The sequence below is a fragment of the Canis lupus genome, chromosome 32 (assembly GCF_011100685.1).
Source record: "Canis lupus familiaris isolate Mischka breed German Shepherd chromosome 32, alternate assembly UU_Cfam_GSD_1.0, whole genome shotgun sequence".
Classification (NCBI taxonomy): Eukaryota; Metazoa; Chordata; class Mammalia; order Carnivora; family Canidae; genus Canis; species Canis lupus.
In genome coordinates, this window is record NC_049253.1 from 16878775 (window position 1) to 16904894 (window position 26120).

Genomic DNA, 26120 nt, shown 5'->3' on the forward strand with positions numbered 1-26120 from the left:
GAGAGATTTATTCATATTATATTTAAATTGCTTGATATGTATAAGTAAGTGTTCAATAAATGTCTGTTGAATATATGCTTTCCAATAACCGTAAATACTAACAGAGTAAAACCTCACTGACTAGAAAAAAGTGGAAACATGACTTGTCTGAGTACAAGATTCCTTTTTTATAATAGAATATTTCCTCACAAATTCATGAATTTTCAATCAATAATGGGCAAAACTTACCTCCAGTAAAGTTAAATTTCTGCTAGTGTTGATGAGTGAAACTCATTTCTGATACTATATTGATATTGTATATGCAAATGTACTTTTAAAGGGCTTGATGAACTTTCTCCTAAATTGATTTATTAAGTCTCCTTTAATTTGATTACTAAGCCTTTTGCCATTGCTGTTGACATTGTTTTCAAAGCACTTCAAATATCAACTTTAGCTCATTTCATTTTTCATTTCCTTTCCCTGAAAAAACCTGGAACAGATAGTAACCTTACCAAAGAAGTAAATTACCTCCTCTGTGCCCAGGCTTCAATGACCTCAATGAAACAGAAACAGATATGACAATGTCTCCAAAACTGAACAGACTGTTGATGAATGAAGGCCCATCAGTAACTAGGTGATTTCAAGCAGGATGTCGTCATCCCAATGATCAGACAACGAAGCAGCTTTTCCAGGTCACGTTTGCATTCTCTCTCCAATGGGGAGACTGAAGCTAAGTAATCTGCCTACAGTCACAAAGCTGGAATGTGCCAAGGATGGCATCTGAGCCCAAGATGTCTTCTTCTAGACAGCGCACTTTTAAACTGCTAAACCACACTACCTCTCTTTGGGGAAAAGTCCTCAGATTTCCCAATCTGGAGGAGCCAGCCACCATGTTGTAGAGATATTCAGGGGCCTTTGGAGAGTCCACATGGGAAGCAGCTGAGGCTTCCTTCCCAACAACCAGCATCAACTCACCAGCCATTGAGTGAGCCATTTGGGAGGTGGGTTTTCAGCTGCAGTCAAGCCTTTGGTAGACTGCAGCCCCAGTCTACATCTCAACCCCAGTATCATGAGAGAACCTAAGCCAGAACTATCCAATTAAACCACTCTCAAATTCCTGAACTGCAGAAACAATTAGATAATAAATGTATGTTATTGTTTAAAAAAATTTTTCATTCTGAAATTCTGAGTTTAGAAAAGCCAGAATACATAAAGTTTTATGGCACGAATATCTCTTGGATTTTCAATATAATAGCACACATGTATCTATTTTAAACATGAACATTTATGACTTGGCACCATTAACCTATTAATGATTTTAAAAATAATAATAATATTAGAATTCAAACTATCTAGGAGACAAGGCTAATGAGACTTCTTTCCAGTATCTATCTATCTATCTAGACATATACATAGATATATATAGAGATACATATATATACATATATATATATGTACATTAGTAATATTAAAATATCCCTGAGAGCAGATACTGTGGTATTTAGCCTAGGGCTTCACATATTGGATGCCAATACTTTTTAAAATTTCACTCAACAAAATTTGTTGAGCACCTACTCTGTGCCCCAAATTGGGATACGAGATGAAGATACAAATGTAAATAAAACAAATATGAATATATGTTTGTTAAATCCACATGAATATAATCACCTGATGTCAAATTTTATGTAAAATATATCTGCTCCATATTAAACTTAGCATATAATTCCAGAAGTTATAGTTTGGTCCCTAATAGAAAAAAAAATAAATTTTTTCCTGAATACATTTGGTATAACAATTTTTTTATGTTCTCAGAGAAGTAACTTTTCTAAAATGAATAAAACTGCCTTTTGAAAAATATAAGGCTCAACAAAATTTCAAGTGCAAATCAGAAGATAAACAGTGAAAAGCCCTTTTAATTTAAACCTAAAATAAAATCCATGTTGAATAATAAATTTTCTAGAGTCTCTATCGTGAAGAGGGTAGAAGTTCACATGTTAGAAGAGGAATGTCAGAGGAATTAGCTTTATGATAATAAGTCAAATTCTTGTACACATTCATGGTCCCGACAGGACTGGCTGTGTACTCTGTAAGTTCTTTAGTGCTATGCTTTCCAATGCAGGTGAGAACAGGTCAGACATACTGCTGTCGACCATCAACTACTCAGAATGAAGTATATGCCTCAGAAGAGCCAAAGCCAGAAGATATTATGCAACTCTTAATGTCAAAACGATAGAACACTCGTCCAAGACCGGAAAGGCCAAATTTTCAAAAGCAGGTTATTCTCAAAACAGGATATAAAATACAACATCTTTATTTCTTTTCTTCAAAACAAAAATGCCTCTAGATCTAGCAGAGCACTTAAAGAGCAAGCTAAAATATTGTTCATTTACTCTGATTTGCACCAAAGGAGGTAAGATGGACATGGAGCACTTGAATGCATAGATTACTCCATATTTTCAATATTTTTTCCACATATACTTATCTTTGTAATTAATTTAGATGAAGTAAAGAATAAAATTAGTCTGAGTTATTCAATAGTGGGAGGAAGTAACACCTTATACCTACATGTTTACGAAGATGTGTATAATTCTCATAAGACTTTAAGATCCTTGAATGGACTAAATCTTTGAGTTCTTTATATATTTTTGCATCCTCTAGCACAATACTTTGCACAGAATATGTGTTCAAAGCACAACTGTTATATGAATAATTCATTTCCAAAAAATAAAATTTTGATGCTCGTATATTAAAAGAAATAAGAATATTTTTGTTATTCTGGTAGTGCTGTTCTATAACAGATACACAATAATTCTGGATTTTACTTTTTGAGTTAAACATAAAAAATAAATAATAACTCACTCATGTGTATTAGTACCCTACCCTAAGTAATATATCCTCAAGTTTCAATGGAGCAATACGATAAAAATTTATTTTTTCTTTTTGTAAAGTCTAAAGCAGATTTTCCTTGTAGGTGGGCAGGATTCCTTAATGTGGTAATTTGGGCATTCAGCTCTTTCCCTTGTGCCCTAGAAGCTTCTGCATTCAGCTAAAGGATGGGAGCTTTTGACTGAAGAATGCATAATTGCTGCCTAACTGCCTTGGCCTGAAACTGTTCAAACACTTTAGTCCTCAATCCATTGGCCAGAACTGGTCACATGTACCCACTCAGATGCAAGCAGATGCAAGCCGGGGAATAAAACCCCTAACTGGGCAGACCCTCCCCAGAGAGTATACTAAAAAAAGTGGAAATATAATTTTTTAGCAGATTGCAAGTTGTTTTTTGCCAAAATGGGCTTCCCCTTTTTTCTCCTTTCTTTTTCTTCATAAGCAAAGGACATTGTGTATGTGTATCTGTTTGAAGATTTTATTTTTTTATTCATGAGAGACACAGAGAGGCAGAGACAATAGGGAGAGGGAGAAGCAGGCTCCCTGTGGGGGCGCCCAATGTGGGACTCCATCCCAGGACCCCTGGGATCACCCCATCCCCCCAACCCTCCCCCCTCCCAAAGACAGACACTCAGGCACTTAGCCACCCCAGGTTCCCCAAGCAAAGGACACTGTTGAACTAACTTCTTGAAATTGTAAATTCCAAATGTAAGGTAATTTTATGTAAGTGATAATATAGTCAAGGACTACTTGGACAATTTAACAGAATTTTTAAAAATGGCAGCAGATCGTAGGACATCTGAAAAAGTATCTCAATACAAAAGATGATTTGGCTACTCTGTATGCCAGGTATGCAGACATAACCAGTCCCTAGTTAATTTCTGCTGGGTAGTTTTCCTTTGAATAGGGTCTAATTTTGTATAAGAAGATGTGTTAGTGTTGCAACAGTGTGGGACCATACACAAGCATTGAAGGTGAGTGATGATTATAAGAAGTGTTATAAAGTGATTATGATTCATAACTTTTTTTCCCACACATACCTCAGCTAGGAGGTGCCCCAAACTTGTAGCGGACTAAAGGGTGTGCCTCAAAGGTGTGCCTTTATTTCCTATTTGTATCGTAAAACTTTTCTATGGTGCTGACATTTTCAGTCTTCTGATCTTGGTTCAAAGGTGTTTTTCCTAAACCTGAAAACTGTGTCCAAATAACGGTGGGGACTGCAGCTCTGTTTACCACATGTGGGATAAAACACTGTGGCCTTGGAAGTGAGCATCGCTGGACGTGGTTTCCTGGTCTTTCCTTGGGCAGGCTCTCTTCTTCACCCATAGGTCTTGGCATCTCTGCCTCACTCTGTGCCATCTGGCCAGGAACCAACTTCCCAAATCTGCCTTAGCAACTAGCTCTGCTGGTGCTCCGGAGACTGTTTTCAACAACCACTTCCTGAGGCGATACAGTGGCCTCTCCGAGCTCCTATTTTTATGACAGTTTTACTAGACTCTAGGCTTTATTGAGGGCAAGGACCATTTTCAAGTAACCCCTCTCCTCCCCCCCCCCACACACACCACACAAATTACCTACCACAGTGTCTCACATACAAAAGGTACACAATGCATATTTAAATGCACTGTCTGCCTAATTACCACACACTATCTTGGGGTTGTGAATTGGGGAGCAGAATCTTGGAGCTGGTGGCAGCCTCCCCGAGTTCCTGGGACACACCCTACATGGTCTCCTTTTGCTAGAGGGCCTCCATGGAGGCTCCCCGGCCTGTTACTATGCCCTCCTATTCCTTGCGGGCTATACTGCTCAAGTCATACTCCAGAGCCATCAGTCAAGTTCTCAAACTTACTTTCGAGTCTGAACTCCTCTAATCTGTGTCCCCCAAAACACTTTTGGCTCCATTTCCTTAGCTCCCCTAAATCTTTTATTAGGCCTTTTACTGGGCTCATTGTCCAATTCGGGAAATAGGAAAAAAACCTGATATTTAAGGAATTCAGCAATGTAACAGGAAGGACGGAGGGTGAGATTTATCCAGCTCTCTTTGTTATTCACAAAGAAGCGAGCTCCAGTCCCCTTGCCCTGTTGGCCAGAGAGAGGGGTTGTGCCAGGAAGTGACTTTCGGGCAGAGGGAGATCTTCTCCTCCTTCTGTGGCGGGGCAGGCAGGTCAGAAGGGAGCTGTCGTGCCATCGTCACTCTGTGTCGTCCTGAGCCTATAGCATTCTCTTCGTTACTCTCCTTCCAACCGAAGGGACCAGAGTGGGGATGCGCCTTGGGCTTCAGGGCCCTGCACACACCGGGGGCACCAGGTGGACGTCGGAGGGCTGCGAGGAACGGGGAAGGGAGGTGTGGCGCCACCAGTCCCGACCCCCGGCTGCGTGCGCGCGTGACCGGGGAAGAGGAGACCCCCTCCCTTCCCCCTGGACCCCGTCAGGGCAGCCCTGGGTCGCTCAGAGTTCCCGGGGGTCGCTTGGACGCGCGTCCCCAGCCTCCTTGGAGAGCCCGCCCCGCACCCTCCACCACGTCCCTGACCCCCGAGGCTCGGAAGGGGCCCCCCCTCAGCAGGTGTGGGTGCAAGGGTGGGGAACCCTGATGAGCACCACGCCGCCCCCCAAAAAGCCCCGGTAGCAAACACCACCGTACACCCATCACAGGCGGAGCCCGTCTCCCCAAGGTAAGTTGTTTATGCGTCGCCGTCCTGGCGATCGTCCCCGGACAGCTGCGGCAGCGGCAGCGGCAGCGACAGCGACAGCGACAGCAGCTGCCCGCCGGCCCCGCGCTCCCGCGCTCTCCCCCCCCCCCGCCCTTCCCGCCTCTCCCCGCCAACCCCCTTCTTGCCCTCTCGAGGGCCACGCACACGCCCGGAGATACCCTCCGTCCGCACTTGGCTACTCACACTGCGGCTGAACCAGCCGACCAGGCGCAGTGGCCAAAGCGGCGCCGGGAGTGTGCGGGGTCCAGAGGCGGATGCCCCGGGCCGGGGCTGCAGGTGCCCGGCGCGGCCCCTCCCCTCCCGGGCGCGACCCCCCGCCCGCTCCCGGCGCCGATCCCGGCCGGCCAGCCACAGCGACACCTGAGCGCGGCCCGGGCGGCGGAGGAGGCAGGCCCGCGGGGCCGGCGGCCGCGAGAAAACAGAGCGGGGGGCGGGGCCCGCGGGGAGGGGCGGAGGCGGGCCGAGCGCGGAGGCCGCACCCAGCGGTGAGTGACGCGCACGCCAGCCAATGGGCGCCCGCAGCCTTGACGTCGGGGCGGGGAGCGGGGGGCGGGGGGCGGGGGGCGGGCTGCGCAGGGAGGTGGAGGCTGCCGGGGCGCTGGAGGCGGGGGCCGGGAGGAGGAAGGGGAGGAGGCGGAGGCGGGCGCGGTGGCGGAGGCGGCGGCGGCGGCGGCGGCGGCGGAGGAGGAGGGTAGGTTGCGCCCGGGACTGTGTCTGCCGAGCTCCGCGGCTGTGCCTGTGCGAGTGGAGGAGCGACGCGGGGAGGCAGAGGCGAGCGCGGGGGAGCGCAGCGGCGGGACGTCTCCGGCGGCCGCGGATCGGCGGCGGCGTTCGGCGTGGGGAAGCGGCGGCGGCGGCGGCGGCGGCAGCAGCGGCAGCGGCAGCGGCAGCGGCGGCCGCCTCTCCGCCGCCGGGGACGCCGAGGCACGGCTGGTGGCACTGACATCGGCGGCCCTGCCTCTTCTCTCTCGCCCCCGGCCCTCCCCATGTGATCGGTCTTAATCCCGGCAGAGTGCGCGCGCGGGGCTCCATTCCGCGGTGCCCGGTCTCCTTGCCAGGGTGGGTGCTCGCGTGTGCGCTTCTCCTCCCCATCCCCCTTCCCCCAAGAATAAAAGAAGAAGCAAGAGGCGTGCTTAGAAAAATAAATAAATAACCACCACACACGCGCAGCCCGGAGCGGAGTCGGCGGGGCTGGCGGCGGCGGAGGAGGAGTGAAGGCGGCGGCGGCGGCGAAGGAGGAGGAGGAGGAGGAGGAGGTGGAGGAGGAGGAGGAGGAGGAGGAGGGACGCGCGAGAAGGCAGTAACTTTAAAGCCAGCTCAGAGCCCAGACCTCCAGCCGGGCGGTTTGCAGCGCGGCGGCGGCGGCGGCGGCGGCGGCGGCGGCGTTGAGTGTCTGGCCCGCCGGTCCGGTCGGGGCGTGCAGTAGGACGGACGAGCAGCGCGTCGCTGTCCCCCGGCGGCTGGAGATGTCCGAGCCCAAGGCAATTGATCCCAAGTTGTCGACGACCGACAGGGTGGTGAAAGGTAAGCGGCGCGCCGCGGTCGCCCGGGTGCACCGTGTGCCGCAGGAACCGCGCGGCTGGCCTCCCCTCCCCCCGCCTCCGGTTCTCTCCTTGCTCCAGCCACGGACCTTCTAGGATATTGTGCAACCCTCGAACCCCCCTCCTTTGCGCGCCCTTCCCCCAAGCCTCCCCCCCGGGCCCCACTTGGGGCATTTTTATTTACGGGGGCGTCGGTTGGCAAATGGCTGAGCGGCGGGGAGGCGGCGGCGGGGGTGGCGGCGGCGGTGGCGGGAGGGGGCGCCCGGGGGGTGGTTGCTGGCAGGGTGTAGCTGCTGTGACAGAAATAGGAAGTGGGTGGCTGCTCGCAGGCTTGCATGGGATCGAGTTTATGATTTTTCTTTTGCAGAGGGAGGGGTGATTTATGGCTTTTAAAAAATTAATATGGCATTTTTATGTGGCCGTGGCTTTCCACCGGCTGCCTCGCTCGGGCTGGGCTCGCTCGGCGCTCCATTGCAGCAATTCCCTCCGCGCCCCCTCCCCCTCCCCTCCCCCTCCCCCTCCCCCTCCCCCTGAAAGGGCCTGCACAGGACTCGCGAGAGAGCGGGAGAGCGTGGGGGGAGCCCGGCGCTTCCTTCCGCGCGGGGCGGGGGCGGGGGCGGCCGCGGGCGGAGGGGGTGGCCGAGGGGACGCGCGGGGGCCGCGGGGGCCGCGGGAGGCGGGGACCGACCCTGGAGCCGCCGCTCCGGGATTCCCCCGCAGGCCCCGAGGAAGCCGCGCAGAGCAGTCCTCCGGCCTCCCCCCGCCCCCCGCCCCCGACCTGTCATTGCTCTCGAACGGTTCCCGCTGGAGCACACCTCCCCCGTGGTAACCTCAGCCCGCGCGCTGCTTCCGTGCCCCTGGCACCCCCTGTTAACCGGCTCCTCTCCTCGGCCCCGGGATCCTGTACTCCTGCCTCTGGGGTTTCTGGCGAGGAGAAGCCGGGATGCGTGGGGCGAGGAAGGGGACCGGCAGTGGTCTTCCTCGTCCGGGAAAATCCGCCGTCCTCGTTGTGTTTCGTGGGGGAGAGGGGGAGGAACCATCCCATGACTCCTGGAAGGACGGGGCAGCAGGGCAGGTCCGCCGGGATTAAGTAGTGTCCCTGGTTCCTGGTGTTAGGATCCGGAGCGAAGCAGGGATGGGGTATGGACCGGGCGCGCCAAGGGCCTCTGAAATAGGAAAGAAACGGCACTGTTTGGTGTGGAGTGTGTGTGCGTGTGTGTGTGTGTGTGTGCGCGCGCGGGCGCACTCACGTGTGTGTGTTGTGTGTACAACTTAGTATCTATTGTGGCCATGCAAGTGGAGTGCAGGGCAATAAAGTCATTTGCCCCATGAACACTTAGGTGAAGTAACTCAGCAGCACCGAGACCGTGATCCAGAAGCCCTTCTGGGGCGTTAGAACGGTTCGTTGCTCCATTCACATTGGCTCAGTTTCTAAAGTTGAGTGTGTGTCTGTGTGTTCGTGGTGATGAGGTGTGGAATTGTATTTTTTTTTTTTTTAAGAGAGAGTGAAATATCTCTTCTCATTTTGGTTGTATTAGAATCATTCCTACGTGAATGCAGTATTCACAGACGCATCAAAATAAGGAGGAAATTCCTTTGCAAAAATGACCCAAAGTAGGACTACAGATGCACAACTGTTCTTTGTGCAGGGATGGCTCCTCATGTAAAAAACAGTGAATTCAAATTCATTCAAAAGAACTATGCTTTGTATTAAGGGGTTTCTGTTGACATTTTCAAAAATTAAGACCTTCTGCTGAAATATCAGAGTATCTCCCCAATGTGTGAAGTTTAGGTGTAACTCCAAGCTTTACGTTTAGATTGCATGTTCTCAAAACAAGTTTTGTAAAGCTTACAATTCAAATGATAGCCGTAAATGTGTAATGAATAAAAAAAAACATTCATATGTGCATACTAAGTTCAGGTTCCCTGTTTTAAATCACAAAGTGTGGATTCTCCCTGTAAATGTAAAATTGTCATGCAGGGAAGAATGTAAAAATAATTGTCCACACATTCTGACTGGTGTCTTTACCAATTAGTGTGAAGGAGCCAATTCAACCATTCCATGATTATTTTGTCTTGCTTTTCTCCAGTGTTACAGTATTTTTATAAATGGTTCTTTATTATAAGGAGACAACCCTCCCCCATAATTCCAAAAGAAAGATTTACATATTTTTGCAGAACTGAAACGCACATGTGGATAATATAGGAAAATAGGAATGTCTCAAAATAGGAAAAAGGTAATTTTGCATTTGTTTTGATAGGGATCTTGATGTGAATTTTGAATGTGAAATTTGTTTATAGGAAAAAAGTTTAATCAATGAATCCTGATCTTAAGATGGGTATGCTATTTTTCTTATGCTTATTTTAGACTTTATTTTGTTGGCTTAAAAGGCTTATGGAAGGGTGGATCCAACATTTTGTCACATATATGATTTTTATGACTAATTATTTGAAATGGTAATCTATTTTGATTATCAGTTCTCTAAGAAGTCTTATTTCCCTATGTACACACATGCTTAGTGAGTAGAAAGTGCAGGTATGATGAATGGAAAACAGATGACCAAATGGTTTTTCCTATTTATAAAAATTAGATAAGACATAGTTCATGGAACCATGACTTTAAATTTTGTTAGAACTTCATCTCAGTGGTCTGAGATTGACTCTTTAATGCAGAAAAGGGATTATCCGTAAGCTTTCCCTCCTTTTACAAAGTACAGATAGTGGTATTTGGTTACATACAGAAATAAGAAGTATTTGGATCATTATTACCATGGCATGCCATGGTGGTGTTTACAGTTATCTGCATTAGTGTCATCTGGCTTTTGTTGTATAACAAATTGCTATTTACAAATAAAGCTGTGCTTGTGGTTTTGTTTGTAGTAATACCATGATGTGACGGCTTTCTTGATTTGTACTTCCAGAGTGCAACTTTAGAAAGGTAGGTTGAGTTTAAGTCTCAACTAACTATGCAATTTCTCAGGTTTGTAGCATCTTTTAGAGTGTGTCCAGAACCCCCGATCAGTTTTCCAAGTCTTAAAAATGAAAAGGAATGGCAGCTTTGGAGATAAAAAGCATTCATTTAGATTACCTCAGAAAAAAATGATACTTTGTTTAGCAAAGCTGGTGCTGTTTCATTTTGACTGTTTTTGGATAAAAACAATGGAAAGTACAAAAACTCATAGAAAAGAGCTTGGTAATGCCATTCATTGGCAGTCAGAATAATTTGATCCATTTACTATTACATTTTTTAAGGAAACAAAATATATGCCTAACTATATGACGAAAAGATGGAGGTCGGTAAATAGAAGAATAACGACTCTCTCCTCTTTCCCCCAGCGTGCCACATAGTCTGGATTTTCTCTGCCGTGGTGCTCCACAAGCCTGGTTCTAAACTTTGGCTTTTGTTCATTTCTTCCTTCCTGTTCCTACCTTTAACTCCTTGACTGGCCTTAACATTCCCTACTGGCTATAGGGAAGTTAAATTTTATGTGATAAATGTCTTGCTTTGTTACATCTCTTCCTTCCTTCCTTCCTTCCTTCCTTCCTTCCTTCCTTCCTTCCTTCCTTCCTTCCTTCCTTCCTTCCTTCCTTCCTTCCTTCCTTCCTTTCTTTTTTTTTTTTCCATTTCTAAGCATCTTCCAATGGGCCTCTTACGTTAACCCAAACTGACTTTAATGGTAGAAATTCCAGATACCGTGGCAGGTTGAAGGGGGGTAAATTCCTGGGAAGAGTTTAGGGGAATTTCTCAAAAGCTCTGGGTAGGGAATTCGTGCTCTATGTCAGGTTACTTTTGGCTGTGAGGAATGCAGAAAAAAAAAAAAAAAGCTTTTTCTGTTGTCAGTTTATATACTATTTGTATATAAATTCTGGAAGGATATCTAAGATTGTACAATCAAGAAGCTGGTAGCTGAGCAAAATATTAAGTAAACAATGTTTCAAGCCACTAGTGTTTCTAGCTGAATGAGATGGTAATATTGCTTAACAAGAAAATAAAAATATGCTGCATTTAGTAATAATCATCATGTTTGGATATTGAAACAAAATATTAAATAATGCCATTTCTTTGTAGTGTGTCAAGAAGAGCAGCTCATTGTGAATTTATTTTACTTAGATTTGTTACCATCAATTCAGTTTCATGTATATTCTATGTATCTGGTTTTCTGTTTGAGTACATTAAATCCTTATTAATTCAGTATTATTAGATGTCAGTGTTTTGTGGCTAAAGTTTACACTGGATGTGAAGAAAGGGGTCTGCTGATCTAATTAATATTATAACGACATAATATGGGCATGGCTAGCAGATTCTTTTCAGGACCAACTGAATAGCATGTAAATTAATGCTATTAATTACAAATTAGCTTGATCTGTTCATTAGTATTTTCTTTCAGGATTCCCACTATAAAGTAAATCTAACAAAAATGCATTGTTTTCAAAACATTTTGTAACTTAAGGCTTAAGGCAACAATTGAGACTGTGATTCAGGGAAATTCCAGTGATTCTAAAATGCCATTAATTATTAGATTAACATTTAAAAGATAATTTTTTTCTGAAACTGGAGGAAAGAACCTCTACTTTAAATGAACAATGTATTTTAAGACATCCAGTTAAAATGTGTGAAACAAGTAACACTAGAATACTGTTAGAGGTTTACTTTAACATTTGTTTATATTAGTTTAAAAATATGTCTTGTGAATCTATTTGTTTGTATAAATATGACCTGTTTTTATTTGTAATCTTAGAAATATGAAATAGGACTTCAATATACTATATACTTACAGCTTTTATAATTGGCTTCTTACAATTTTCCTTATCTTTTCTGTGTCAGCCATGTGTAAAGTTGGAACTAATTATGAAACCAAATAAAGAATCCATTTAGAGTGACCTCATTGGAAAACAGCATTTTTCTAGACATACCCTCCTTTTAGCAAATCTGGTTAAATTACTCTTTTGAAAGTTTTGCGAAAATATTGGACACTCCAGAGCTATTGAGAATGATGATGATTCATGACCTGAAACTTTCATAAATATTAAAAAATCATTGTTTTTTTTTTCCAGCAACTTTCTTGAAATTCAAGAGAGATATAGTGAGATTTTGAATTCAGTCTTTTTGTAATTGCACTGTTATATTATTTAAGTCACAGAGTGTTTCCCTCATGTGTAAAATTCTATTCATCCCTCACTTGTGTGAACCAAAGGAACCCCTAATGGAATTTGAGAGCTCAGGTGGTCTGACCTGGTCCACTTGCCTAGAAATGGCAATTTGGTCACTGCTGATACAGAATTACAAATGACAACGTGTTAATGTACTTTGAGGGTCACTCCAGAATAGTCAGAACAATTAATATTGGAATCTGTGAATGCCTTGGGTCTGCAACAGTAGCTTATGGTGGCATTTATTTTATAGTTGAAGAAATGGAGACACTAGATAGAATGGTTGGTCACAGGTGGGACTAGAATGCAGGTAAGTGTAAGCACATTATTTCCTTTAGCAGAGATGCTCTTCTCTCTTGAAAATCTATTTGAAACTTTTGGTATATTTAAGCTATCACATTTTATTTCAAATTTTGCTTTACTGAATGACTAGCTACATACAATAGTTGTAATAGGAGAAGAAGCTGTGTATTTAGTAGAGATATAAATTCTGATGATAAATGTTATAATCTGGTTTGATCTTGGCATGAGGTTTACTAAAGGAAAACTCTTAAACATTATTTTCTGTTCAGGTACATACACAGAAATAGAAATATCATATTCTCCTGCTAAAAGTTTTACTTTTATTTTGGAAGGTTATCAGAAGCGTTTTTGTCTGAACTACAGATGATGGCCCACACAGTTGGTCTGGTTTGAGGATTTTATTAATTTCTAGAGAATGCTCAAATGAAAATACCAGCCGGTGCTTCATAGGTGTTCACTCCGTTTTTAAAAATATAGTCATCAGGTGGGAATGTAGGCACTGAAACATTACTTCAGTTTGTAACCTAAGTCGTTAGTAGTCTTGATATTTTCAGTATTTTTAATTCATTTTATTTTTACCATATTCCCATCTTCTGTTTTCACAGAGGCTGTATAATTGATAAGCCTTCAATTATATTCTATATAAGAAGTCAAATAAAATATTTCATATTCCTCTATGGTTAGGTGATCTGAATCATGGCTTAAATCAGATGGACTGTCAGTTAGAGGACCTAGACTATGGCTGGGATCTCAAATGCATTTCACAAATATACTTGCAGTAACTAAAACCTTGAAATTAAAAACAAAAACTGAGGAAGCAGTAATCAGTTATTAAAATACTGCATTTTTGGAATTAGATATATTCTTTATAATAAGACTGTGATAGATTGGTCTTTTCTCTTTGTCTTATTATTTACTTGATCCATGCTTTTGCCTCACAGCAAAGTATGATGGTCTATCTGACTTTCTTTTTTTTAAAAGATTTTATTTATTTATTCATTCATGAGAGATGGGGGGCGGGGGGCGGGGGCAGATACATAGGCAGAGAGAAAGAAACAGGCTCCATGCAGGGAGCCCGATGTGGGACTCAATCCGGGATTCCAGGATCACACCCTGGGCTGAAGGCAGGCATTCAACCGCTGAGCTACCCAGGCATCCCATCTATCTGACTTTCTATGAACTCTCTCTTGGAACTCAAAATTCTGCAAATGTCTGCAGATAGCAAAATGAACAAATAGATACTGGAGATTTTTGTTAATAGCTGCCTCCAGATTATGACATACCTACCACCTTACAGTGTTTATCAGTTTGAGGAACCTTTCTACAGTTATAAAACCAGAAGAATGATGATTGATTTTGAGAGTTTTATTTATATGGAGCTAAATTTTAAAAAACCCCATCAGCTCTAAGGTTCTAATAAGACTTAGAGTCTCTGCATATAGTAACTATCTAGATCCACTTTATTTATTTTTTTCATTTTTTGGGGGGAAGAGCTGCTATTCCTGATTTAAAATGTTCAGTTACCCCTATGTAGCATTTGAATGTTTTGGAGATTCTAGTTATGTTAGTGTCTAAACTGTGCTGCCTAGGATGCTGCATAAGCATAGAAGGTACATAAAGTTTTTGTTAATATGTATATCAGAGTTTTAGTTTGAAAACTATGATCATTGAACAAGTGGTGCCTAGCTCAGTACCCTACTTCTTATGCACTGAATCAGGTCTTGTCAAATGACTTCAGACATTGCACAGTTCTCAACTATGCCTCCCGAAGCAATAAATGGAGACAAATTATATATTTATTTTGAGTTCATTTTATTAAGTTCTTATTCTTTGTAAATGGTTCTGTACGATGACTGTATGATTAATTGGAATGCTTCCTTCTCCAGGCATATCAGGGAATATAGTATGAGAGGGAGGTATTAATAAGGTGATATAATTAGATTGAGGGCAGTTTTGTTGGTTGGTCATTTGGACTGGCATTATGCCGGTTGAGTTTAAAAGGCTAAATCCTTTTCACCATAACATACTAGCTTGAGCTTGAAAGCTTTCTTTCAATTTTTGTTATATTTCCCTATAAACTGATCAATTTTTGACAGGTAAGACAAGATATGTTAATCACTCAGGGTTGGATGTATTGGGTGATATATATATTTAAAATTATTTAGATTTGGACTTGAAGAGAAAATGACTTGGCAAATTCCATGAAAAAACAAAACCAGAACCAGGAAAAAAACCCTCTTCCTTTGTTTACGTCTCAATTTATCATTTTCTGTAATGTTTTTGTAATTCAGAAATGCAGCCTTCTTCAGCATAACCTCCTGCCCTCCTCCTGCCCTCCTCTGGCCCCCAAAATGTCATTGGATTCTATCCAGTGGGAAGATAACACGGGCTATGAGAAGTTAAAAAAAATGTGGCACCAACTCTGCTGACTCCTTATATTCTCCTAAGTGGGCTTTAAGCCATTCGTTGACATTTGTTTTTAAACATCCTGTAAGCTGTGCCATTTTATCAAATTAAATTAAAAGCACAATATATTCTCTTACAATGATGGAACCTGAGTCAGGACTTCCAAGTTTGTGTTGTTATTAATATTATTTTGCTTTTTACAAAGGAATTAAAATTTTTTTCATCACACCTGGCATTGTTGGTCTGCTGTGCATATTTAATGCTAATAAAGTACATGCATACCTTCTTTGTGTGGGTTTGATTATTGTCATGGTAACACTTGTCATCGTTTAATTCTCATCATTCAAGCCTTGGTTCATATGTCACCTTTTCTGGGACCAACATCTCCTGATATCTTCAATTGGAGTAAAGGGACTCAGCCTCTTCATTTTCATGGAAGACACCTTGAATAGAGCATGCTCTGTGAAGATTTGTTTACCTATCTGCCTCCTTCCCAGAAGGAGCAGAAGAGTAGGGCCTGGCTTCATTTATCTTTATATAATTAACCCTAGTACAATGCCTCCTGTAGAATAGACCTTTGATATGTGGTTGATAAATGAACAAAATAACAGATAAGAAGTAAGAGGGATTTGAGCTTTTAAATTATAGGGTTCTTTTCTGTTTTGAAACTTTGTGAATCCTAAATCAGCTCACAAACTTCTGGTGAGTTTCTTGATTCATAAGTGCCAATCACATAGAAGGGTTTTTTCACCTGAGTTTTTGAAATACTTTCTTTTGTTAATTGAGGTTATATATTTTTTGCCTAGTAGACAGCCTGCAGAAGCATAACTGTTGGGAGTGGCTTACCCAGGGTGTGCTTGATTTTCAGTGGGTCATTGTCAGTCAAAGGGGTATAGGTTGAGTTTCTCAAAGGTAGGTGATTTTTTGTTTGTTTTTCTTCAGGAGGACTGGTGATGATACCAAGTTGAAGGAGAACCACTATGACAAGCCTCTGGGAGGCCCAGATTAGACTTCAAAATTAAATATAATGGCTTAGAAAAATTGCTTGCTTAGAAAAATACACAAACGTGAATGAATAAAAGTTAATACATTTAGGAATCAGAACAGAGATGTAGAACATACTGCAGGCCTAGATAAGGGATGTCTGTATAATACTAATAAAAAATCTTTCAGGCACATCATGTGAGTACAGCCAGCTTGTGAGTCAGCTCTCCTGATGGCACGTTTGTGTGCTGAATCTTTTTATAAAAGTTCAGCCCTGGAATCCACATCAACTGGGAGGAAGTATGGTGAGGCACTTGCTGTCAACTTGGTTCTTACAAAGGACCACTGGCCTGCTAGCCCGAACTTATATGCCTCACCACTAAAGCAAGTTGCCAGGGCTTCCAAGCTCCCATTTATGGGCTAGGATTTTATCTGTCTCCCTAATGCAAAAATACTTTTCCTTGAAGGAGTTGAAGGCTAGGGAAACTAGTTTCCCACATAAAATCACATCTTTGTCAACTTCTGCCAATTTGCATTCAGCAGTCAGGAGGGATCTCTCTGTTGCCTTCACCTCTGGTCAGAATTCTGCTAGAATATTCTGTCTCATTCACATGGACTTTCAGATATAGGTGTAGAAAACTTACAGTGTCTTAAAAAAAGGAAAAGGAAAAAACAACAACAACAACAACAAAACCTTCCTCCCCCTTTCCCAAGTGATTAGAGAACTTAAAATTGTGACAGTAACTGAAAGGTTATTCAGTCTGAATAAGAAAAGGTTGAGTGGTAATTTATAGTTTTTAGGTATTAAAAAGTCTCTTTCTCCAGTGGATCACACTCATACATTTTCTAGCACCACTATCACCTGAACAAGAGAATATACTGCTTGGAAGCATCTGGGATTAGGTGACTTTTTTAAATGAGTCATGGACATTTAACACTGGCATGGATTATGGGGGATCTGGTATGGATTATGGGGGATCTTTTGAATGGAGAGAATAAACGATTCTCATTTATTTGGGTTGTAAGTGTGACAAACCTAAAATTGAGAAATTTTGAAGCTGGAAGAGATCTTGGAAATCAACTCCTCATCTGGCCTGGAGCCATTACCCTGATTCTGTACTAGTGAGAGGGATTGTGAGATGAGCAGGAAACCTTTTCTCTCTTGCACTCACTGTGTCTGAATCAAAGCAAAAGAAACCAACCAAACTCATAGAATTGAAAGGTGCAGCAGTGATCCAGCTCAGGCCATCCTCAATGTGGAATGTCCTGTGCAGCCTCTGTGATGGACAGTAACTCCACTGTTTCATGAACACATCTAGTGAGCAGGAGCTCCCTACTTACTAAGACCTGCTCTCACCTGGCCATTTCTGCTTGCCAAAGTGTTTACTTGGGGTTGACATCAGTCTAATGCTCCGGGGTACACAGTCATTATTTCTATGACTATTAAAAGTTCCATAAAATAGGCCTTATCTTTCACAAGAGAGCTTATTTGATATTAAAGACAGCTTTCATGTTCTTAAGTGTTCTAGCCACTCCCCACATGGCATTTCTGGTTCCTTCCTTGGCCCTGTACCCTTCCTTTAAAACCATGTAGGTTTGTTGAGGTCTTTGGAAAATGGAGAAATGAGTAAAAGTACATCTTCGCTAATCTTTTATTGAACCTCCAGCACTTTTGAGCTTGGTTTCCAAAGCACTTTGCTTTGGTCTTCTGTGTCCTTATGCCGACCCTTAAACTTCTTGAAACTCAAGTTCTTACTCGTGGGCCCAGCCTAGTATCTATCCCATGATGTCCCTTGGCTGGGTGAGGATTGACACTGTCATGATGCTCTTACTCCTTCTGCCCTTCCTGTTGAACTTCCCTTCAATCCCATTCATCAACTCCTGCTACTGCAGCTCTGAGGCATCAAATACCTACCTTGCTCTATATGTAGAGCTTTCCAGAAAACCTGAATAGCAGATGCATTTTAATAGTGACTTTCTGGAGGTGTTGCTTTCATTTTACTTGCTTTTATTGGTAGTATTGGTACAGCATGATAACATGACACCATGACTATATTAGCATGGTAACTGAGGACAGGCCAAGTCCCTTGTTTATTTTTCAAATCATACCATGGAGGCAGCTCTGCACCCCACTCGTCTAAAGCCAAACCTGCCTCCTCTGCCAGCCACCCAGTCTTGGAAGGTTGTTGATAAACAGCTCCTAAGGCCATCGAGTTTGGCTAATCCAGTGATTTCTATTGTAATTTGATAACTAGTTTAAGTTTCACTGAGGCCTAAAAGGGGCCAGTGCCTTCCAACTATGGTGTCACAACACATTTCTGTGTTACGCTCAGCTGTGAGGTATTAACAGCTACTGAAAACAACATACAGAAGTTTGCAAGTGACTTACTTTAAAATATCTATATATAAACTGGGGTGGATTAACATTTGACCTCAAAATATGACTTTTACTTACATTCTGATGTGTTTCTTCATGCAGGAGAGGAAAGGATGGAGCTGCAGATGTCATGGTGGGCATCTTGCATAACCTGCAGTCTTCTTGGTCTTCTGATGGACCTTTTAATCACAGTGGAAGTGATACATCATTGTAATCTGTGGCAGTGATTGCTGTATTCCAATGAACATTTTTGAGGAGAGTTTACTAGAATTTGGATTCATGCATGCTTGTGTTTTGTGCAAGTGAATATCCTGTGCATCTTGACAGAAAGGTGCAGTTAGAGAGTATACCTTTACTAGCCAGATCTGTAGATTGGGTAGATCTTGAAACCCATAGAGAAAACACCTCGGGTGATTTCAGAGTGCTCTGTGCAACCTTTTCTCCTCGAACATCTCCCAGGGGTCATGCCCAAAATTCCATGAGTAGTTATTTAGGATGAGTGTGGCCACCTTTGAAAGAAGTTTCATAAGTAACTGATCTTTAAAAAATACTTTGGTGAATTGACTAAATTTTTCTTGGCCTTTGGATAGTATTGAATTCAAGAAAAAAAAATCTGCATTTCAGGAGACTTTCTGAGAGTAAACTCTCATGTGTCCTTTTGAAGAATTCATATCCCATCTTCTTGTGTCACTCAATTTTCTATCTGTTCCCCTCAAATGTGATTTAATTGTAATATCACAGTTGGAAAATGGATTAAATAATCCATTATTGAGTATAAAATGGCTGTTGAAAAAATAATATTTCCTTCACTTATCAGGCCACTCATCTACCCATCCATCCTTCTATCCTGTCCATTCATGTATTATTACTTGCCTGGCTCTCTTCTTTGTGTTGGGGCTTAAAATAAAGTAGGTGGTCTCTGAAGGTTGCTATCCTGTGTGTGTGTGTGTGTGTGTGTGTGTGTAGCAAATCAGAATGTAAGTGGTAATTATTTTAATAGCAGAAGATGCAACATGCTGTGGAGTGTGGGGAAGGGAGTGATTAACTGTCTTCATAGATTGTATTTTCATTTTTGACAGAAACACATGGAAACTATTATTTTTTCTGTATGTATTATATATAAGCACAATGATAGGATATGGGCTTATTTGTAAATGAGGATGGTATAAAAGGAACTACAGAAGGAGTGATGAGTCTTTATATGTGGAATTCTGTAGCTTTTATAGTTCACCTGTGAGCAAGGTGTATCCTGGGTTGTAGAAGGTGGAAGAGGCTTTAAAAGTACACTAGTTCAACTATCTTCCAAAGAAAACAAAACAAAACAAAACAAAACAAAACAAAAAACCCAAAACAAAAAACACCAACCTTCCTATTAAGTGGTTAATCACCCCCACTGACCCCACCTGTCCCAGGATATTTACAGCAGTGAAGAGGCAGCATCAGAGTGTGGAAAGAACAGCTTACAGTTTGACAAAACCTGCGTTTAAATCCTGTTTTCTCTGTGTGCCAGCTGTGTGTCTATGGGGAAGCCATGTAACAAACACCCTGAACCCATTTTTCTTACTGAAAAGTGGAAATCATAGTATTAACTTTGCAAGGTTATTGTTACTGTGAGAGGAATTATAGTTGAAATGCCTGGCTTACTGCCTGCTCAAAAAGAGCCCTTAATACATATTAGACATTGTAGGTTTTTTTTTTTTTTTAATTGTTGGACAGCTCCTTTGAAATCAAAGCTTTTGCTTCTTGAAGTAACCTGCATTAAAGTATTCCTCATCTCCTACCCATTGTCAAATCCACTTCAGCTTGAGATCCTCTGCCTCTGAGACTGGCAAAGGTCACCAATGACTGTCCAGTTGTTGGCTTCTGTGATATGTGACATAATGGGCCTCGTCTTTCCTCTTAAAATGCTTTCTTCATTGGCTTTCATAGATTTCCTCTTTGACTTGTTTGCCAGCTCCTCTCGACTGAATCCTAAATGTTGATGTTCCTTTTCTTTTTTTACAAGTTCTTCTAGACAATTTCATCTTGTTACACACATAGGATTGACTACTGCTTATATAGGCTGATGAGTAACACATCTATATTTGTAACCTAGTCTTTTCTTTGGAGCTTTCTCTCAAACTCTACACAGAACAGTTGCTGTGAATGGGTATGGTGAAAATAATGTGGGGTGTTTCTTCTGCGTTTCCTAGCCTGGTTGGTGTTATCATTATCCATCCAGTTAAATAAACCTGTCATTCAGTTCAGGTCTTCTAAATATTTCATCTAGTGTTGCAGTAGCCTCCCAATGTTAATCTTTATACTTTCAAACTTGTCTCTTCTTTTAATTTTCCCATATTGTCACTAGAGGAATCATTTAAATATGAACATCTGAAAAAAATGAAAATGAACATCTGACTATGCTAATTCATATTTGATTGGTGATCTTTTTCTTACTGGTTTGTAGGAACTCTTTATATATTATGGAATTTGACCCCTATTGCATGAATTTTGAAAATATGTTTAATACAGCATTTGTCACATTTAAGTCTCTGCGGTTTATTAAAATACAAGTTCTTGAGAGCAGATAGAACATTTTTTATTTATATGTGTATTCTGAATGCGTGTTTGGTCTATATAAAGTTGATTGAACTAAACTGAACTACTGAAAAATCCCAATGATACTTTCCATAGCTTTGTATTTGCTTTACCCCAGTACGGAACACTCTTGCTCATTATCCTGTCCTTCTTCTGTATAAAACTTTTCTGATATCCTCAGGCACAGCTGTGTGCCATACTTCTTATACTTTGTGTATACAATATATCATAAATATTCACAACAAAATTTTCTCTTTGTTAAATTATCCAGGACAAGGCTTTATCAGCTTCATCTCCCCTGTGCTTAGCATGATGCCTGGCACATAATTAATCATAGTCTCCCCTCCCCTTTAGCAAATTGACTGGAAGAGATATACCTGTTCATCACAAAGGCATAATGATGTTAGTACTTCTTTTTCTCCCTCTCTAATACACTTTTTATTAATGTAGTTCAAGTTGGATTATTTTTTTCCTAGTACTCTCAACTGAATGGAATACCTGACCTGTTCATCTTCCTCCCCAGGCATGTTCATACAAATCTATTAAGCCAAGTCTCCTTCACTCTGGATTTTGTAGTTGCTTTATACAATTCTAAACACAACCTTTAAAGGAATACCTTAGTCTGATTTAAATCTTGTTTATCTTGTCCTCTGGTTCTAGCCTTCTTAGATCTTTTATTTAAAAAACATCTGGATTCTTTTACTTCTTCTGTTTAGTTATTTGCCCAAGTTTTTGTCCTTACTAGATTTTTCTAGGCCTTCTACTTAAAACTGGCAACCAAATGCATTTTTGAAGCCAATTTAGATGAATAAGTTTACAAATCTTTATTTAAAGTTCTGGATACATAACATGGGAGAAAGTCCCACTTGTGTTAATAAAAAGCTTATGGCTTCTGTACAAAAAAAGGGGGAGTGCTTGAACAATTGCTTGTCCTTGATCTTTTCCTTACCTAATTAGTGTATTTTTCTATGACCGTACTTTGGAATGATAATTTTTTTTAAATGTTCAATGCTTTTGCCTACCCTGAGATTTATTTTAAGTTTTTGTCATTTTAGGCAGTAGAAGATTGAATTTTCCAGACATAATAATTAGAGAGTTGGTATACTTATTGCTGGCATATGGTTTGTCATATATTACATTGCAATTATTTTTGAAGAGAATACTTTAACTTGTCAGGTACTTTGCTTCTTCTTCATAGTATCTTCCTCAAAATAAATAAATAATCAAGTACCTTTATATATTTTTGAGATTTCTATTCTAAAAATGTTAATAATATTAATGTATATGCCCTGTACATGCATTATATAGTTTTATCCTTCTAGTCACTCTAAGGCTAGGAGAGATGCAGTACCTTTTGAAGGTCACACAGGAGGTAAGTAGTGTAGCCAGTATTTGGATTCCAACAGTGTTGACTGGAAATTCTGGGCCTTTACCACCATAACAGTATGTTGAATTGCACATAAAGTCAAATTCATTAGGTAGCATCAATGAGTTGATAGAAAATAGACTTTATTAGGGATTTGTTTTCATATAAAATATTGTTACTGCTGGCAGTCATTTTAGTATATTATCATTGGCTTTTTCTGTGAGACAAAAATCTGGCACTTTTGTGGGACATGCATTTCTGCTTCCTTTTTAGAAATGTGAGCCCAGGGCTCACAAACAGTGGGACTAGACTGTAAACTAGTCTTTACTTGGGATTAATGACTTAATCATGATGTTACAGGACAACCTAATATAAAACATAAGAAGAAATGCTGTGAGATACATAAAGAAAGTATTTTTATTGGACCTTGAGTTTTTCCTGTAATCAAAACTATGAAAAAGTAGCTATTGTGTATATTGTTGGCCTTTGTTTTAGAGACTTTGCTGCTTTATATTCATTTTCGTATTTTTGTCACTAAAGCAAATAAAGGAAGCCACACATAGCTAAAGTGAAAGCCACTTCAAGGAGACGTCACATGAAACATTTTGAGGAGGGAGTTATGTGGTTTCATTGTGACATTTTAGATGCAAATGCAAATTATTTTGAGATCAGAATTTTTCATTTACTACTTATAACTCTTCTGTACTATGACAAATGCTTGGGACTAGCCTAGTTACACTTTTCAAGTGATGTTGTAATTATTTAAAGGAAAGGGTGATGATTCAGATTCAGAATTTTGATACTTCTCTGAGGCAGTTGATTAAGTAAATTTATATATTTGTTCACATGATTACTGAACACACATCTTATCCAACTGAACCTGGTTTGACTGATTTTGAGAAGTCCTGCAGCTCAATTAGTTGCAGTTACAGGCTCAGGTGGAATGGAAGATTTAGCACCCTGCCTTGATTCCCTGAGTCTGTAAATTCAGGGCGCTTCAATTTCATTCTGAGGCCTGTGGCTGTCCCTTGCTTCATGGCTAATACCTCTATATGTGGGAAAATTTCTTCCCTGCTGGAATCAGTTTGGGTTCGTATTTCCTTTTCCTTTCTTTATTTCCCCCTGTGACATTTCTGTGAACCTTAGACTTCAAATATGACCTTTATTTGGTGGTTTCTTAAAAGAGTTCATTAACACATAAAAGAAAAAAAGTAGATAACTTTAATTCTTAGATGCCAGTACAACTAGGGCATTTTATTGACAATTCTTGTGTTATTAACTTATACATATTGAGGTGTAAGGCATTTCATGGCCTAAAAAAACCAAAATATATATTAAAATTTTTCTGCTATGTATGTTTATTTTAATCCTTGGCCTAGACCTTGCCTGAAATAAGCCTTACCTTTTAAGGAAACTGGTACTAAGATATGATTATGCCTGGAGTTTATTACTGTACACATAGATAATTTGAATGCTATTAGTATAGGAAAAAGTATCAGGTAAATCTGTATTTAAAAAGGACTATGTAAGTAAAATAATCAATGACTAAGCATTCCAGTTGCGTGAGCAATATGTAATAAATATGCATTTTAAGTATGGCTTTCATTTGTATCCTAAGAGTGTAATTGTGAAGTAGAAGATTAACTTAGTGCCTTTTTTAAAAAGATATTATTTATTTATTCATGAGAGGCAGATGGAGAGAGGCTCTCTTGTGGGGAGCCCAATGTGGGACTCGATCCCAAGACCCCAAGATCAAGACCTGAGCCAAAGGCAGATGTTCAGACACTGAGATAGCCAGGCATCCCAAGAGTGCTTCTTTTGAGGATTTCCCTAGTAAATACAACTTCTGAACTCACCTATTTTTACTCTTTCTTGAATAATGAAGGAGGCTAATATATTTGTAGTACGTTCCAGATTGTAGAATTTTTTCTTATGGAGAAGAGGCATGTCCCTCTGAGTCCCATTGAATTACAGTATTTGATTACAAGTCAATTGGAATGGACACAAGTGAGACTCAGTATGACATTGCTTCTACATATTCTTAAAAAATGGAAATATGCTTAAGTTTTTAGTACACTATTTTTAATAATTTTTCCTTTCACTTTTATGCTAAACTGTGTTTTATGAAATTGTATACTTCTGTGCGAAGTTTCCAGCTCTGAAGTTTTATGAATTATTTCTTTCTGGAATCATGGAATTATCTTCAATAATGGATATTTTTAAATGATTGTATAATCATGTTGTAATTACATTACAGGTAATAAAGGTACCATCTGCTCTTATTTGAACTTCTGTCCTATGAGGAGATAACACCAGAAGTGATATTTTGCTTTTGATTATTTGGCATGTATTCAAGACATTACTTTCCTCCTGCACTGCTATCCCCAGCTACTGTTCAGAGATTTTCATAAATGAAGGGAGTGAGTAGGAGGAAAAGCCATGTTACTTGTAGTCAGGGCAATAGTGAAGCAGTTAGAAGTGGTGTCTGTCTATAGGTCACCCTTACTTGATTTGTGTTGTCATGAAGGAAACCTTTTTATGCATTTCTCTCAGGATATGCATTCTGGAGAATTCACTATATGCTACTTGTTGCTCGCCCTTTCTTCCTTGTTCTTCTTCTTCTTCTTTTTTTTTTTTTTTTAAAGTCTTATTTATTTAAGTAATGTCTATACCCAACGTGGGTCTTGAACTCACATCCATGAGATCAAGAGTTGCGCACTTCTCCAACTGAGCCAGCCAGGCACACCATACTTCTTGCTATTTCTGATGGAATCTGGTCTAGAATGTTAAGAAAGAGGTAATGAAAAGCACTAGGATGGTAGGGTGATGGCACACCCTCTTCTGTCTTCACAGCCCTGCTTGTTTCCATTTTAGAAACACTTTGCCATTCTTTTTACTCCTCTTTAAATTGGTCTATTGGGTTAAAATTAAATTTATCTTTATGATGTGACCTGCTTGATTTATTTTATTTATTTATTTATTTATTTATTTATTTATTTATTTATGTATTTATGTATTTATTTATTTATTTTTAATGCTGTTTCCTTTAATCCCTGTAGTTACCCTTGTAAGGTAATTAATATGGTGATTAATATGGCATCCTCTTCTGAAGAGGAGACTGTGGGTCAGAGAAGTTACTTGTTCATCATCACAGAGCTAATCAGTGGTGAAGCTGAGATCCAAAAACAGAACATTTAAAAATTATTTTGAAGGATAGCGAGCATTCATAGAAGGTGAAAGAAGAGCAGTTCACGCCGTATATAGGTTAATAAGCACTGACATACCAAATTTCACTATATTTGGTTCCCTATGCTTTTTTTTCTTTTCTTTTTCTTCACTGAAGTGTTTTAAAGCTGCTCCCAGATACCATGGTATCAATAATGCAGATTTCAGCTCTAGAGCAAATGTTTTATCTCTCCGAATCTTAAGTATAAGAGATAATTACATAATATGAAGACTGAACAAGTAGAGGCCATATTTTTCCAGAATACAAGTTATGTATCTGCAATGAGTGTTTTTTTTTTTTAAAGATTTATTTATTCATGAGCGACAGAGAGAGAGAAAGAGAGGCAGAGACACAGGCAGAGGGAGAAGCAGGCTCCATGCAGGGAGCCTGACGTGGGACTTGATCCCAGGTCTCCAGGATCATGCCCTGGGCTGCAGGCGACGCCAAACCGCTGTGCCACTGGGGCTGCCCCAAGCGATGAGTGTTTTTGATATGGGTGGTCATCATTTGCTGCTCATTTATGAATAAGATAGTAATAAAACAGATAATACTTATTGAGTTCTGATTCTGGGCTAGGAACAGCCCCTCATGCTTCATGCATATAAGTTCACTT

At 40.9% G+C, this 26120-nt stretch overlaps 1 protein-coding gene and 2 long non-coding RNA genes across 6 annotated transcripts in view; 2 read left to right on the forward strand and 1 right to left on the reverse strand.

Moving 5' to 3' along the window:
* Positions 1–3556: 3556 nt before the first annotated feature.
* LOC119867160 lies at positions 3557–5920 on the reverse strand. Its single transcript, XR_005382528.1, has 2 exons — positions 5760–5920; positions 3557–5187 (listed from the first exon to the last, which is right to left on the reverse strand). It is a non-coding gene; the product is annotated as an uncharacterized LOC119867160 (long non-coding RNA).
* A 1122-nt stretch (positions 5921–7042) lies between these two features.
* The window catches only part of PPP3CA (protein phosphatase 3 catalytic subunit alpha), a 309732-nt gene continuing 290654 nt past the window's right edge, over positions 7043–26120 (forward strand). Inside the window, 1 exon segment of the mRNA NM_001197096.1 lies at positions 7043–7100. Within this exon segment, the coding sequence (NP_001184025.1) occupies positions 7043–7100 (58 nt within the window).
* Positions 7878–15212, forward strand: LOC119867193. 4 transcript variants are annotated; one of them, XR_005382761.1, is made up of 3 exons: positions 7878–7942; positions 9998–10055; positions 12522–15212. It is a non-coding gene; the product is annotated as an uncharacterized LOC119867193 (long non-coding RNA). The 4 variants fall into 4 exon arrangements; XR_005382759.1 differs by lacking the exon at positions 7878–7942 and adding an exon at positions 7953–9354; XR_005382760.1 differs by lacking the exon at positions 7878–7942 and adding an exon at positions 7953–8257.